Source organism: Gobius niger (genome assembly GCF_951799975.1).
Source record: "Gobius niger genome assembly, chromosome: 12".
In the NCBI taxonomy this organism is placed as follows: domain Eukaryota; kingdom Metazoa; phylum Chordata; class Actinopteri; order Gobiiformes; family Gobiidae; genus Gobius; species Gobius niger.
The window spans coordinates 7,977,943-7,993,470 of NC_136863.1; the positions used below are offsets into that span (position 1 = coordinate 7,977,943).

General features: G+C 39.0%; 1 protein-coding gene across 1 annotated transcript; it reads right to left on the reverse strand.

Annotated features, from left to right (window-relative positions):
- Positions 1–2,007: 2,007 nt before the first annotated feature.
- Positions 2,008–9,048, reverse strand: LOC306971994 (uncharacterized protein; the record flags this gene model as incomplete). The annotated part of the gene is made up of 4 exons (XM_079568438.1): positions 2,008–2,284; positions 6,409–6,648; positions 8,360–8,449; positions 8,988–9,048. The coding sequence occupies 4 exons, from the start codon at positions 9,046–9,048 to the stop codon at positions 2,010–2,012; spliced, it is 666 nt and encodes a 221-aa protein (XP_079424564.1). The 3' UTR covers positions 2,008–2,009.
- Positions 9,049–15,528: the final 6,480 nt, after the last annotated feature.

The window sequence follows — 15,528 nt, forward strand, 5'->3', positions numbered from 1 at the left end:
TTGTCAAGCTTGGTGTCTGTTGATTCCAAGTAAACAGTGAGTTTTAATGTTCTCCCAAACAACAAAATAGCGTGGAGTCTTTGAGTTTATAATCAGAAATATGTGGGATTTTAACATTTGTTTGGCAGCTCATATTGTCCGGCTTTTCTCAAACATGTTGGGGAACTGAGCTGGGAACTGAAACTTGATTAAAGGAACAGTCCACCGTTTTTTCATGCTGAGATATGTTCTTACCTGTCTGGTCTTTGTGTGTGCCCTCAGTCACGCAAAAAGCCCAAAGATGTTGTTGGCATTTGGCCTCTCCCAATGTACTCCTGTAGCTCCAGATGGGGGTGAAGTTGGAAGCGACCACGCTCTTCCACGGGCACACACACAGACCAGACAGGTACGTATCAACTCGTCTAAGCTCAGGTAAGAACATATCTCAGGATGTAAAAACGGTGAACTATTCCTTTAAAGATGCACTATGTAACTTTTCATGTGAAAAAAAAATAATAACGTGTGGCACCTTTTCTTTCCCTCACAATGGCCTCTATGATGCTCCAGGATCAATTGTTGTTTGGGTTTCAGGTACAAACCCCTAAAAACTTGATCCTGGAGCGTCATAAAGTCCACTGTGAGGGAAAGAAAAGGTGCCAATCTGCACCTACACAGCCACTGAGTGACTTACGGATCAAATATGCACAAATAGTCCGATTTTTTTTCTCACTTCGAAAGTTGCATAGTGCACCTTTAAACCCTATGTCGACTATAGAAACAAATCTAGGCAACCATTCCCTTTCTTGTTGAACGCATTTTGATACACACATCAACAAATCACAATACATGAAAAAAATGTAATAGAAATTTACAAGAAATTGAAATTGCTTTATTAATTCCCTTGGTTTGTATTGATCAAATGCAAAGTTCATGCATTTGTCTAATTTATTCACAAATTGATATTGATTTTTACAGTGTACTCTTTGGGCAAAAAGGATTTTAATGAAGAAAAACAAGTAAAAAGTCAGACCTTGCATTCACTAACATTTTTGGATGAGAGCGCGACACATTCAACCGTCTCTGATACAATCGTCAAGAAACTAACCAAACCACGAAAGTGCTAACCACTCTGCCACAGTGCACCTATATTTATTTATTTGAGCAAAAGTTTACAAGTGCATTCATTAATTATATTTCACTCACTGTCGCAGATGCAGTTTTGTCATTGTGTGTTTTGCATGGATCGATATAGTGTAGCCTCATCTAAATGGTTCATTTCAAGATTTGTGGATAGTCTTTTTCAATATATACAATCAAATAAAAAAATATAAATCGATTATGGTCAATCCTAAGCTTGAAAGTGCATCCATCCATCCATCTTTTCTACTTTATCAGGGGCCGTGTCGCGGAGGCTATAGTCTGGGCACACTTTCTCCAGCTCACATTTAACAGTGCACAATGAATCTAATTTCACCAATAACAAAATTAAATTAAAAAAACAACAATAACACACACAACTACTTTTCACCCCTGGTTGGACATTTTTGTAGAATGCAAAGTGTCACTAGTGTTTTAAAACAGTGGTTCCCATTGTTTTTCCCCAACTTGCTCCTGCTGTAGTCATGACCTCTTCTCCCCAGTCCAAAACTATGGCCCACAAATGTATTAAAACATAAAAATAATTTCCAAAAGGCATTTAATTGAAAAAAAGAAAAGTGTTTTCTGCGCCTGTACTCCTTCTTCAGTCACATTTGGTGTTTTTAAACCATTTGATTTCCTAAAATAATGTCACATGACCTGATTCTGACCAGAAAAAGCTCTTGTGATGAAATTACTACTTCCCTTGTAACTATAAATATGCACTACTTACCCCTGTGTTTTCAGTATTGAACTAGTTTAAAAAGCATAGAATCTGTCCTATATCTTGGAGTGGTGGGACGAAAGATCCAAGAATCCAAGATATAACTTACAAATGTCTCAGTGAAGTCCGTGAACATTGAGTTCTACCCTCTGTGTAAAACGCTCAGTCCTCAGCTCCGGTGGCAGATCTGGCAGCACTCCAGGCAGAACTCCAGAAACTCCACGGGCTCACAGCAGGACTGGACCAGGACGGACTGGCAGTGGGTGTGACAGCTCAGCTCCTCCACCGGGGCGTCCTGCGCGGCGGAGCAGCAGCAGGAGCAGCCCTCAGCGCAGCAGGAGCACAGGGAGGAGAGGCCCAAAGAGCACAGGTCCAGAAGCCCCAGGAGCACGGCCGAGCAGTGGCAGAAGAGGCACGACAGCAGCAGGTCAAAGCACCAGTCTGCTGCGGGACAAAGAGAAACTGGTCAACCATTTTAAAATGTCTGTGAAGGAATTTTAAACAACCACTACCTTTGATAAGTACCCAAATATCAGATCAGTATTTTCATATCTTTTGCTTCTTCCTACCATCTAAAGCTGTGGTTTTAAAATGTTTTACACCCAATAGAGTTCGGGAATGTGATGTCATATGGCTAAGCATTATGGGATCAGCAGCAATTGTAAACTAATGGAGATTTTAAAAGTTGAAATACTGGAGTTATAAGATAAGATAAGATAAGATGGTACTTTATTGATCTCACAGATGGAGAAATTGCATTCGATGAGAGAGCATCCGGCAGCAGCACCCATTCAGTGCGCACCACTCTTTTTTTTTATTTTATTTTTTTTATTATTTGTTATTGTTCACATTAAAACACCACAGATGTATTTACCAGCAGTAACTCAGCAGCTACCGGAGTTGTTTCTCTCCACTTTTTATACTGTTTTTAAGCTCATGTCAGTCTATGGAAATGTATGCTAACAGCTGCAAAGATGGCGGATCTCCATGGTAACTGTGGAATTTCCCGAACTCTATACCACCTTGTAAAATATTTGACCTTTTGAGTAACGCCACGCTCTAGTAGTAACCTAATATGTTACAAAATGCATTTCAAGGCAAGTGTTCAGTATTCTGCAAATAAATAAAATACTCCTAAATCTAGAACCAATGATCTCAAGTCGTAGTTCTCAACGAGTATGACTCAAATACGGAATAGACCCCCCAAAAGGCTGAAATTATGATTAAAACATCCCGGTAACCTTCATTTTAAAGGGGGGGTATTATGCAAAATCGACTTTTTCAAGCTTTACAGCATGTTATTATGTCATTCCCTCATTAAAAACATGCCTGAAGTGTTGCCTTGGCACATTCACGTATTTTTGAGTAATCTGTAAAAACTCTGATGGCAGCCATTTTAGGGATAGGTTTGCCTGAGTCCTCCTAGGAACGCCCCCACCTCCTGGAGACGCCTCCGAGCTTTCGTCACCAGCCGGAAAGAGTCAGAGGTTCTTAAAGAGACAGAGGCCTATTTCAAGACATTCGCTACAGCCATTTTGAGAGAGCAATTTTATACAAGGCAGTTATTCTAATTTACTGCATTTACAGACCAACAGAAGGTTTCGTCATCATTGTAGTGTGATATAGACTGGTGCTATGTGATTGAAAAAAGCATAATACCCCCTCTTTAACAGATTCAAGAAGTGATTCTGAAGTGCTTTTTCTGTACATAATTGTTAAAAAAAAAGAACATTGTGGGCTCGCAACGCACTAAAAATGGTTCCACGCCCCATTTAATCTCTTGTTGATCAACAAACTGAACTGAAGTCAGATAATAATTTGACTGATAATCAAAAGTTTATTTTAGTGCATAATGATAAAGTTTATGTTTACATTTTGGTTCTCAAGCTGATATTCCAACCAGAGAATGTAATGGGCGAGATGTGATTTTATAGTGGAGGCAATTTGAGCACTGAAATGACACTTAAGTGAAAGAAAAAACTCATCATACTTAACCTCTTAACCAACCAAGCACATTTTTTCCAGTTCAGCTTTACTCAAATCTAAAATCTTCTTTACTGGAGAGTTCACAGCCAATAGGCCAGTGTAACGCCTCATTTGAAAGCTAACAAAATTGATCGAAACAAATCTTTTTTCTCACATTGTTGTCGTGTTGCCGTCACTTTTTTGACTTTTTTTAATCATCACCTTCTTGTCACTTTTCTGTTGTGTTTTCATCACATTTTTGTCATGGTTTTGTAGCTTTTTTGTCACTCTTTTGTTACGCTTTTGTCACTGTATTGCTGCTTTTTTGCCACTTTTTCTTGTCACTTCATGTTGAGTTTTTGTGGCTTTTTTGTCTCGTTTGTGTTGCTGTTATGGAGCTTTTTTTAAGATAGGAAAATGTGGTTTAACAGGTTAAGACTAGATAAAGGCTTGAAGGTTGTTGTAGATCTCTCTTTTTAATTTAAGTGTGGAAAAACTCGCCCCATGGAAAGATTATCTCGAAATTAGTTACTGAAATCATGGACACATTTACACAGAGAAGCACCACCTCCAGCTTTGACTGATGTGGCCTTGGGCAAGACACTTCACACTTCACCGTGGAGAGCTTTGAGCCGAATTCCCTTCGCTTCGCACAAACAGCCTTGTTTATTTCAACAACAGCCCTTGAATTGGATCAGAGCTCCCCGACTCTGCGCTGTCAGACGCTTCAAAGGCCGGATTAACAACGCGATTAACCCTAAATTAATCTCTCGCATGTTTGTTTGTCGTGCCAATGTGGGAAAAACCTTAACAGTACTTTGTTGTAACGATCAAATAATGTGATTGTGTTTACTAATCACGGCTCGCTCGTTCCTTGGGGAGCGTGAAAGAAGGCCACGGAGGCTTCCAATCATGAACAACATCTAGAGAGGAATCTGTCAGGAGATAATTGAACCCAAATTAGTCGCGCTTCAAATTGCATACATTAACCCCCGGTGCCGTGCCGGAGTCCGTGTATTGCAATCCGTATAGCACTGCATTGTTTTCTCTTTGCTTTTTCATCCCTGTAAGAGACCACGGGATCTGGTGAGCGCATGCAAATCGAGCTGTTTTATCCTGTTTACTCAAAGAAAGTAAATGAAGGAAATGGCGATGTTCCCTGGGGAGCTGGGTCCGCTGGATTGCTTGGTTTGCCCACCCCCCGGTGCACATAACGTATGCTAATGCCTCCTGTGCTAGATGAAAACAGAGCATTATTATATGTTGCTTCTGTATTGATTTGACGCCGAACTTCATAGAGATAACAACATGGACACAGCGGTAAACAAGAAGTGGCCCTCGTACTTTGATAAAACTGGAACAAAGTGCAGATTCAAAGTCCTGCGGATACAAAACTTCACACAGACTTATCTGGTCCAAACAAATCCTTACTTTTTATATATTACACTCTAAACAACTGTAAGACTAAGACAATACGTTTTAGATATCCTAGGGTGTGCCGTACTTAAGCCTCGAAGGTACTAGGGTAGAGTCCATATGTAAGGGCAAGATCACAATTGAGACATTTTAAGACTTTTCATTGGCCACTTTTGGACCAAAAAACACGACCGGGACGATGTATTGTTGCCAACCAGCAACACAATAAAGGTGATTGCAATACTATTCTTGTATCAGGGTAAAGTAATAAAGCAGTTCCTTGAAATATCTATTCACAATAGTCTGATTAGATGTAAAGGTCAGGAGATAAGAACTTCATCATTATCACTGATTCACAAAACATACGGGTATTGCATCGCGATACAAATCATTGATTGTGAAATTGTAAAACAAGTGTATTTTCTCTCAGCCTAAGTACAAAACAATTCTTTCTGTTGAAGGATATTGTTTATTAGCTTTTAACTCCCTTTGTGCCTGTGTTTGTTCAGAAATGGTTGAATTATCTGTTTTCCCTACATTGACATTCATTTGCTTCCCAGGCTCTGAAACCACCTGCACTCTAGGGCTGGGTACCGTTATTTTTTTTACTCCTTTAAAAGGACTATACACAGTTTAAAATGCTAAAACTAAGTATTTTCCTCCCCATGTTCCAACCATGTCCTAATGTGTAGAATGAGCTCAGACCTGTTCACCACAACTGCCTCTAAAATCCTGCAGTGTCACTCAAAAAGTAGAGACTTCGGGTCCGAAGTGCCATCATGCACAAGCTTAATATAGAGACTGCAGTTACATGTAAGACCTGAGGTGGCAATAGTGAGTATAAAAATGTCCAACTTGCATCTAGTCCCTTTGACAATACTTTGTTTACATTACCGACACCTGAACGATACTTTATTCAATACCTATACTAAAATATTTGTCATCTAGAACCATAAAACAAAGCAAAATTATTCCTTTATTCCATAAAATACCAATTTCTTTTAATTTGTGTAATTTATTTGAGCTGAAACAAACAAGCACCTTCTTTTAATGCTGCCCCTGGACCAACAGGCATCACAACTTGGTCTCTAAAGATTTGTGTTTTTCAATACCTGCTTTCGATACTTTTTTCATCAGTAGTGCAGTTTTTTGACACTATACTGGAATTGTTAAACGGCTGAGCTTACCTCCAGGTGCAGCAGCAGCAGCAGCAGGTTGGTTTAACGTGGCCACACTGCCTCCTTTGCTCTTGCTCCTCCTGCTGTTTACACTGTGCACAGACAGACTGGAGCCCTGTGGTCCCCTCAGGTCCCGGGACGCTGGGCTCTTAAGACCACACTGAGGACATTTAGGGCTCGTTTGGGGCTCAGGCTGTGACTTCTGTGGTTCCTCCTCTGCAGCCGGGACAGGTACAGGCATAGGTTGGGCTAAAGAGAAGAGGCAGAGCGTTAAGATGAATGAAAATAGAGTATGTTGACCAATACAAAAATACTGTTTTATTTGCATTTTGGTTATTTTTAGGTAGAATTCTAAAGTTACATGAACAGTGTTTACCACAGATTCCCACCGAGAATATGAGGGCACTTGCAGTCCAAACTGTTATTTTTATCTGTATAGCATATTGTTATATGTTTAAGACTATATAAAGCAAAAAGTATAAATATTTCATATAATTTAAACTACAGCTCCATGGGGGAGAAAGAAAATTACACCATATTCTCCTCTTTATGAGAATCACTGACTAAACAAAACATAAATTATATTATTGTTTGCTTTGTGTACATATCTATATACAATAACATTTTGTTCATCATTTATTCATTATATGAGAGGTGGGTAGCACTCCGTTACATTTACTTAACTTACATGTACTTAAGTAACTTTTTAAAGTAACTACTTTTACTAGTACTTTTTTCATATATACAGTACTTTTTACTTCTACTTAAGTAATAGCTTATTAGAATTAAGTGTCAGTACTCTTACTTGAGTAAAAAAAAAAATACAATAGATGTATTTTGTGTTTCGTTTTCTTAATTCTTCATGATAATTTCTTTTTATATATTTTGTTGTTTGTTTGGTATTTCCTTTGAAAATTTTACAATTTTCACATCGCTTCCTATAATTTATGTCACTCAGTTACTCAGTACTCACAGAAATCAAGCAAAAGGTCTACTACATTTTACTTCTACTTGAGCAAAATTATTTTTAAGTAACGCTACTCTCACTTGAGTAAATATTTTGTGTACTCTACCCACCTCTGATGTTTCTTTTATTTATTCAGATTTTTTTTCCATCTTTCTATCCCTCAACTCTGTCACGTGATCCTCGCATCTCGCGCAGCAGCTGCTAAACGGCTAATGGTAAGTAGCCTGCTACATTACACTGTGCAAAGTTAGTTTATTGGAGTTGTTGAATGTTAGTGGCACGTACTGCATATATAGATTAGATGAGGTTAGATAATCTATGCCACAAACATTTAATCAAGAAAACCCTCGATTATCTTACCTTTGAGCCCTGAAATCCACGCCAGCTAACAAGCTTGCTAGGCTAGCTAATTAAACATGGTTATACATGATCATAAATCTATTACATTGGTCAATACTACTTGGAAAAACAATACATATGCGCATTTGTAAAGTGCATTTGTAAATCTCAGTCCATTAACAATCTGGATTATTTGCCTAACAATATGATTAGCATGATAGCCTTTAGCATATGTAACATAATGGAAGGACAATATCGCTAAGGATTATGGGATTAGCAGCAATAATAAACTAATGGGGATGTTAAAAGTTAAAATACTGCAGTTATTGTACACATTAAAACACTTGGACACCACAGTAAGTTAAATGTATTTACCAGCATTAACTCAGCAGCTAACAGACTTGTTCCACTTTTAATGCTGTTTTTAGCTAATGTTTAGTAAATGGAAATGTATGCTAACAGCTACTGAAATGGCGGATCGCTATGGTAACTGTGGAATTTCCGAACTCTATTCATTTATCACTGATCACAACCATGCACACAGTGACGATATCTGACGACGTTTTGTTAAGACTAAAGCAATATTCTTTACTGTAACTGTAGTGAGCATTAAGCACCCTTCTCTATCTGCCTTTGTTATCGTGTTGAACTCACAGCTGATGAGGTCAAGGGCGATGGCATTTCCTCCACAAATGGGGACAGTCTCAGGAAGTGGTCCCCGTGGTGGCTTTAAACACACACCGCCTTCAAACACATCAAAAGAAATGTGTGTTGCACAAGTCATTTATATTATAAGTTGTTTTACAATGCAAGTTTACACATCAACAGAAATTCTTTACACTTTTCGTATCTTCCTATCTGTAGAATTGACTATAAATTCACCTCCAGGTTGATTTCAAGTGCACTTTTATCTCAATATAGACTGTTTGCATAAAGTATATAGGATATGCCTGTATTACTGCAGTGATTTTTATAGAAAGGATAACTTTATACTAATACTAAAACTGTTAAAGGGAGCTTGGGTGTCCTCCTTAAGAGACATTTTGAAGTAATTGACAATATTTTTGTAATTTATTCCATAAAATCATCTTGAGGGTGAGATAATATTTGCTTGAGGATGTGAGTTTGCCCTGTGCCTGGCGTTACTTAGCTCTAGTCTACTGTAAATACGTTTTTTGCTCTGTCATTGACTTCAAAACAATATTTCTTCAACATTGTACTGTGTAAAATAGTAAACTCAAACAATGAACTTCTCTCGTAATATGTACACAATTTGACTTGCCTTCAGTTGCGGTGACCTCTGGCTTTGTCCCGTTCAGCGCTAAATGTCGCCCCGGTACCATGTTTAATTCTCAAATTCGCCTTTACTCTCTGTGCACCAGGTCATGGAAATCCTCATCTCTTCCATTGTCCCGGGGCAGTCCACAGTAACGAGACTAGGAAACCTCCTCCACGTCCTCCGCCTGAATCGCCGGCCTGCCTGAGTCACAACACTGCTGACCGTGAGCTGGGCATTTGTGAGTTGTTTTGGTTTGATGACTAAAACACTCCCCTCCCTCTTCATCAGTGTGTCCCGCTGTGAAAATGCTGATAAGGCCCAGCGCTGGAGTGGAGCGTCCTGTTTTTCGTCCCCTAACACGCCACAGACACATGCCCCATCAGAGTGTGAGATGATGCTATATGTGCGCGGCCGCTCACTTTGAACAGAGAGCTAATTAATTTTACAGGAAGTTCAGACGACAAGACAACGTAGCTTTCATTTGGCCTGTAATTGAGAGATTGGTTTAATAGTCCCTGTTACAATCAGTCTCACTTCTGTTTCTTCATTGGCGATTTCTATCAAAATACCGACAAGAACAAGAAAACAACGATGAAAACACACACACAAAACATATCGAAAAGTGACAAGAAAAGCCACAAAAATGTGACAGAAAACAACAACAAAAAACTAACAACAATGTGACGACAAAAGCAAAAAAAAAGTGCAATTAAAATGTGATTTAAAAAAAAGTGATGAAGGTGTAACAAAAACAGTGGCAAAAATTAGATGGGAAAAAAAAGGGAAAAAAGTGACGACAAAATAGCAACAACACAAGGAAAAAGAACAATTTAGATCAGTTTTCAAATGAGGCGTTAATTCTGGCCTATTGGCTTTAAGCTCTCCAGTACAGAAGCTTTTAGATTTGGGTAAAGCCGAACTAGAGAAAATGCACTTGGTTAACACGGGTGGTATGAGGTAAGGTTAATAATTAACCACCTATGCTATATAATATTGTTTGCACTATACATTTTAATTTGGTTTAATATGGGCAATATGGACCAAAACTCATATCCCGATATATTGAGGTTGAATGTTGATATACGATATATATCGCAATATTTTTTCCGCAAAGTGAGAGCTAACATAAACACTGTATAACAAAGCTCCGTAAGGTGCACATTTATATAAAATAATATCTTAAATAGAAATAGCATATAAAATAAAATAGGTCAATCTTTTTCTGAGGGCAGCATTTATCTAGCCTGGCTAACACCAGACTAAAATCACAAGTGATATTTAGTCTGGGGACCACCAATTCATTTTCTCGTAGGAGAGGTGTGGTTTACGAGCGTCCATAGTCGTTTATTGGGCGATACGAAAAAAAAAAAAAAAAGGCTCATGCGTCTGCACGTAGCCCCAGCCAATCATATCATCGTATGAGATGACATATGACGTACCCGCTGTAAACTTTTGAGCTAAATTATTTAGAACAAGGTCTAAAGCTTGATCAAAAAATACCATTGTGTCTGCTGCTGTCATGTTGGATCCGTAAATAAACTTTTTTTTTTATTATCCGTAAATAAACTACAAGCTTCCATATATCGAATAGCGCGTCATCGTCTTGCCGTCCCTCCTCGCTCTGTGATTGGTTCCCAAATCCACCGGAGATTTGGCCATGGTCCCCAGGCTGTTGTGCAGTTCGAAATAATTCGAGCGCACACAGCAGCATGGTGTTAGCCAGGTTAGCATTTATCTATAAAGAGATACCAAAATAAAGTGCTCAGTTTAAGATAAACCTGTTTAAAAATCAGCTTGAGATTGCCTGTTTCTTTTTGTTAACTTAATAGCTTATCTGAATTTGAAATATCCCGATATACGCGACATGATCTAATTCTATATCTCATTTAAAAATATATTGATATATCTTAAATATTGACATATCGCCCAGCCTTTCCTCTGATGAAATGTTTGCAAATCCTAAGAAATTTGCTGTTTTTTTCTTTTCTTTATCTAAGAACGTTTTCTCTAAAATATAGTATTTGAGGATTAAAAAGGCATTGAAAAGCATTACATGTGACTTGCTTCTGCCTGTATAAACCCTCTCCTGCCTTCTTCCTTAGCCCGTGCTCTTCACAACCATTACATTTGCAATTTTGATGTGATTGTGATTTGATTGTGATTTATTGTGCATAATAACCTAAATGTAAAGCTTTTTTTCATGATATACCAAGAACTGTCTTTTACCAGGAGTCTCATCATCAAGGTATCACCTGCAACACACTCTTTATTTATCTGGACCTGGGACTGGCACAAGGGAGATGTTCTTGAGGAGTCTCACCAAGCGCCCGAAACAAAATGCAAACTGTGCTTAATTTTGTAATCTTCTCTTTTTATTTCCCACGTTTAGAGGCAGGAGGCGCCGCGTCGTTACCCCCCCCCCCCCCCCGCGGTGACGAGCAGCAGGACCAGGCTTCTTTAAAACACACTGTTGACTGTCAAAATATCTGCGTGGAAAAAAACAACATGTCTCCTCACCGTGAGTACACTTCACTTCAAAGACGCACATAAGTGACGCCGTTGAAGTCCTCGCGCTCCGTGCTAACTCCCAGTCAATAAACAAGACAATCAGAAGGAAGCGTCATCTAATGGTCTGACGACGAATCAAAGCACGCCACCCGAGGCAAAGCTGCAGTCGTTATCAGCCGAGACAATTACTGACATTAGTCAAAACAAGCCACGAGGAAACAGCGCCTTTGTTCTGCGTTTGAGAGAGAGGCCCACTAACCTGGCTAACACCATGCTGCTGTGTGCGCTCGAATTATTTCGAACTGCACAACAGCCTGGGGACCATGGCCGAAATCTCCGGTGGATTTGGGAACCAATCACAGAGCGAGGAGGGCCGGCAAGACGATGACGCGCTATTCGATATATGGAAGCTTGTAGTTTATTTACGGATAATAAAAAAAAAGTTTATTTACGGATCCAACGTGACAGCAGCAGACACGATGGTATTTTTTGATCAAGCTTTAGACCTTGTTCTAAATAATTTAGCTCAAAAGTTTACAGCGGGTACGTCATACGTCATCTCATACGATGATACGATTGGCCATGGCTACGTGCAGACGCATGAGACTTTTTTTTTTTTTTTCCGTATCGCCCAATAAACGAGTATGGACGATCGTAAACCACACCTCTCCTACGAGAAAATGAATTGGTGGTCCCCAGACTAAATATCACTTGTGATTTTAGTCTGGTGTTAGCCAGGCTACAACAGCCTGGGGACCATGGCCAAATCTCCGGTGGATTTGGGAACCAATCACAGAGCGAGGAGGGACGGCAAGACGATGACGCGCTATTCGATATATGGAAGCTTGTAGTTTATTTACGGATAATTAAAAAAAAAGTTTATTTACGGATCCAACGTGACAGCAGCAGACACGATGGTATTTTTTGATCAAGCTTTAGACCTTGTTCTAAATAATTTAGCTCAAAAGTTTACAGCGGGTACGTCATACGTCATCTCATACGATGATATGATTGGCTGGGGCTACGTGCAGACGCATGAGACTTTTTTTTTTTTTTTTCGTATCGCCCAATAAACGACTATGGACGCTCGTAAACCACACCTCTCCTACGAGAAAATGAATTGGTGGTCCCCAGACTAAATATCACTTGTGATTTTAGTCTGGTGTTAGCCAGGCTAGAGGCCCACAGTAACAACTCCACTTTGGGCTGTCTGTCAGAGCGCGCTGAGGATGAGGGCTTTATTTCATCATTAAAGTATAGTGTATGTACATATGGAGGCTTTATATTCACATACGCTAGATGATGATTAGGGTTTGAATATTTTTTCCCTTCATTGGTTCAATTTATACAGCATTTCCACACATTTGGTGCCCAAATCATTGGTTAATATGATTTGACCATTGACATATGGGAGAATATCTCTTTTTTTTTAATTGTCTGTAGCTATACAGGGCGATTTATTTGTTTATTTGGGACAGTGCATGTTATTGAACACAGATGGGACACGTGCCTGTAAACACATCACGCCGGATTTTACACTGCAATTTGAGCAACTGGAGCATGATTATCCAAATTTGAGTTGTTTTGACTATAGTTAAGATGTAGGCATTCGTCCTAGATTATTTCACTTGTTTCTGACTTGTTTCTGATACATTTCGTCTTTATTTCAGGTAATTTTCTACGCCAATGGGGTAAGCAAATCCCATTGGCAGTTTTACTTTCTTATTTTCTTTCATTTTCATTCAATCTTTATTAAGGACACAAGTGAGAACACATGATCCATATTACTTATCTCTGAAATGTCATCAAACCAGCAAAGTAATCTTGGTCTGATCAGGAAAACAGTCAAAATGAGTGAAAAATGCTCAAAACAAGATTCCATTTAAGCCAATGCTTGATATTTACTTTTTGTAGCGTAGCCATGGCCTAATTTGCCTCGGTTGTCCCACACTCTCACTCTCAAACATACTCTTGTTTATCCTATCCCATTGTGCGTGCTTTTAGTGGTAGGAAACCAGAGTACCTGGAGCAAACCTACGCAGACACGGGGAGAACATGCAAACACCACACAGAAAGGTCCTGGCCGCGGGGAATCAAACCCGGGACCTTCTAGCTGTGAAGTACGAGCGCTAACGGCTGGGCCACTGTGCCGCCCAATAAGGGAAGTGTTAAACAGAATCCACGTTTCAAAACTTTTTACCCTGTTACAATGTTGTTCTCTCAGGAGGACCTGAAGCTGACCTTTAGACCCACTTGCGCATCCTTGAGTAGTCTTTGGCTCTTCCCCAGACTTAATAGTCCTACGTTGCCTTAGCTTCACTGCAGCCACACAGGCTTTCCCCCCCACTTTCCCATTGTTTTTGTTTCTCTGTTGAATCAGCTGCTGGGGTCTTACAGTGAGATCGCTTGAAAATCAGGAATCGAAAGTGCTGGGTCGTTTGTTTCAGCTTTTTAAGATTAATAATGTATTTTCTCACCAACACAAGTGTAAGATAAGATATACAGATGTGTTTTGAGCTTATTACCAAATACCTGCAAAGAGTATAATATCTCCTTTTTAATAAATATCTTCTAACCACTGCAATATCAAAACAGGAGTATCTCTAGTTTCAATGTCTTGCTGAGCTTGCTATTGTTTGAGCAAAGGACAACATTTGCATAAAACACTAATTTCTGTTTAATTTATTTCAGCACTTTTTGGGCATTTTGGACTCACAAGGTAGTTAATAGTTCATTATGCAGGCCTGCCTAAAAAAATATAAAAAAATCAAGCAGTGTAATTCATATTTTCCAGTGGTCTCATCTATTAAAACAATGTCCTTCCTTTTCCATTAGCTGAAATAATAATAATAGCCGGAGTTGAGGAGTTCAGCTCATTGGTTTATTTTAGTCCCACATGGAAACAGGAATGACGCATCCAAGTTACAAACACATTTAAAATAGACCAAACTTGCAGCTGTATAGTCAGTGAGTACATTTTGGATACAGATGTTGAAAATGTTATTCAAACTATGTCAAACTATAAATCACAATTGAGTGGGTGCAATCTTTTAGGCAGTACAATATCCTTTGAAAAGTACAAATGTTACCTGTGCCCACGAGGTCTTATGAAAACTGGGAATAGTTTAATGTTTCCTTCATTTCACCCTCATATTTTCCCCATTTCTTCCTCATATTTCCCCCTTTCAGCTTCATTTTTTCCTCCTTTCACCCTTATATTTCCCCCCTTTCACCCTCATATTTTCTCCCATTTTCACCCTTATGTTTCCCCACTTTCACCCTCATATTATCCCCCTTTCACCCTCATTTTCTCCCATTTTCACCCTTATATTTCCCAATTTCTCCCTCATATTTTCTCCCCTTTTCACCCTTATGTTTCCCCACTTTCACCCTCATATTATCCCCTTTTCACCCATATATTTCACCCCTTTCACCCTCATTTTCTCCCATTTTCACCCTTATATTTCCCCATTTCTCCCTCATATTTTCTCCCCTTTTCACCCTTGTTTTTTCCCATTTCTCCCTCATATTTTCTCCCCTTTTCACCCTTGTTTTTTCCCATTTCTCCCTCATATTTTCTCCCATTTTCACCCTTATAATTCCCCTCTTTCACCCTCATATTATCCCCCTTTTCCCATCACATTTTCCCCTTTCACTCTCATATTTTATCCATTTCTCCCTCATATTTTCCCCCTTTCTCCCAATTCATACAGTTTTTCATAGAGACGCACACAGAATTTCTTTAGTTGTATTTTATTGTGACAGTTCACACAATGCAAGTAAACACTAAGCAACAACATTAGCACTTCACTGACACACCTTTAGTCGTGTAGTGTCTCTCATAACTCAAAAAAAAAAGTGCTCCGTGTCGAAAGCCGTAAGGTTTGATAAAATAACGACTTGGGACATTTTTAAAACTCTTACGATTAAAGACAACAAAGACATGACACCATTTACTTAATACAAGTCGGCAATTGTACATCACAGTGAACAGAGAAGATATGGCTTTTCTATATATTACAGAATTCTAACAAAT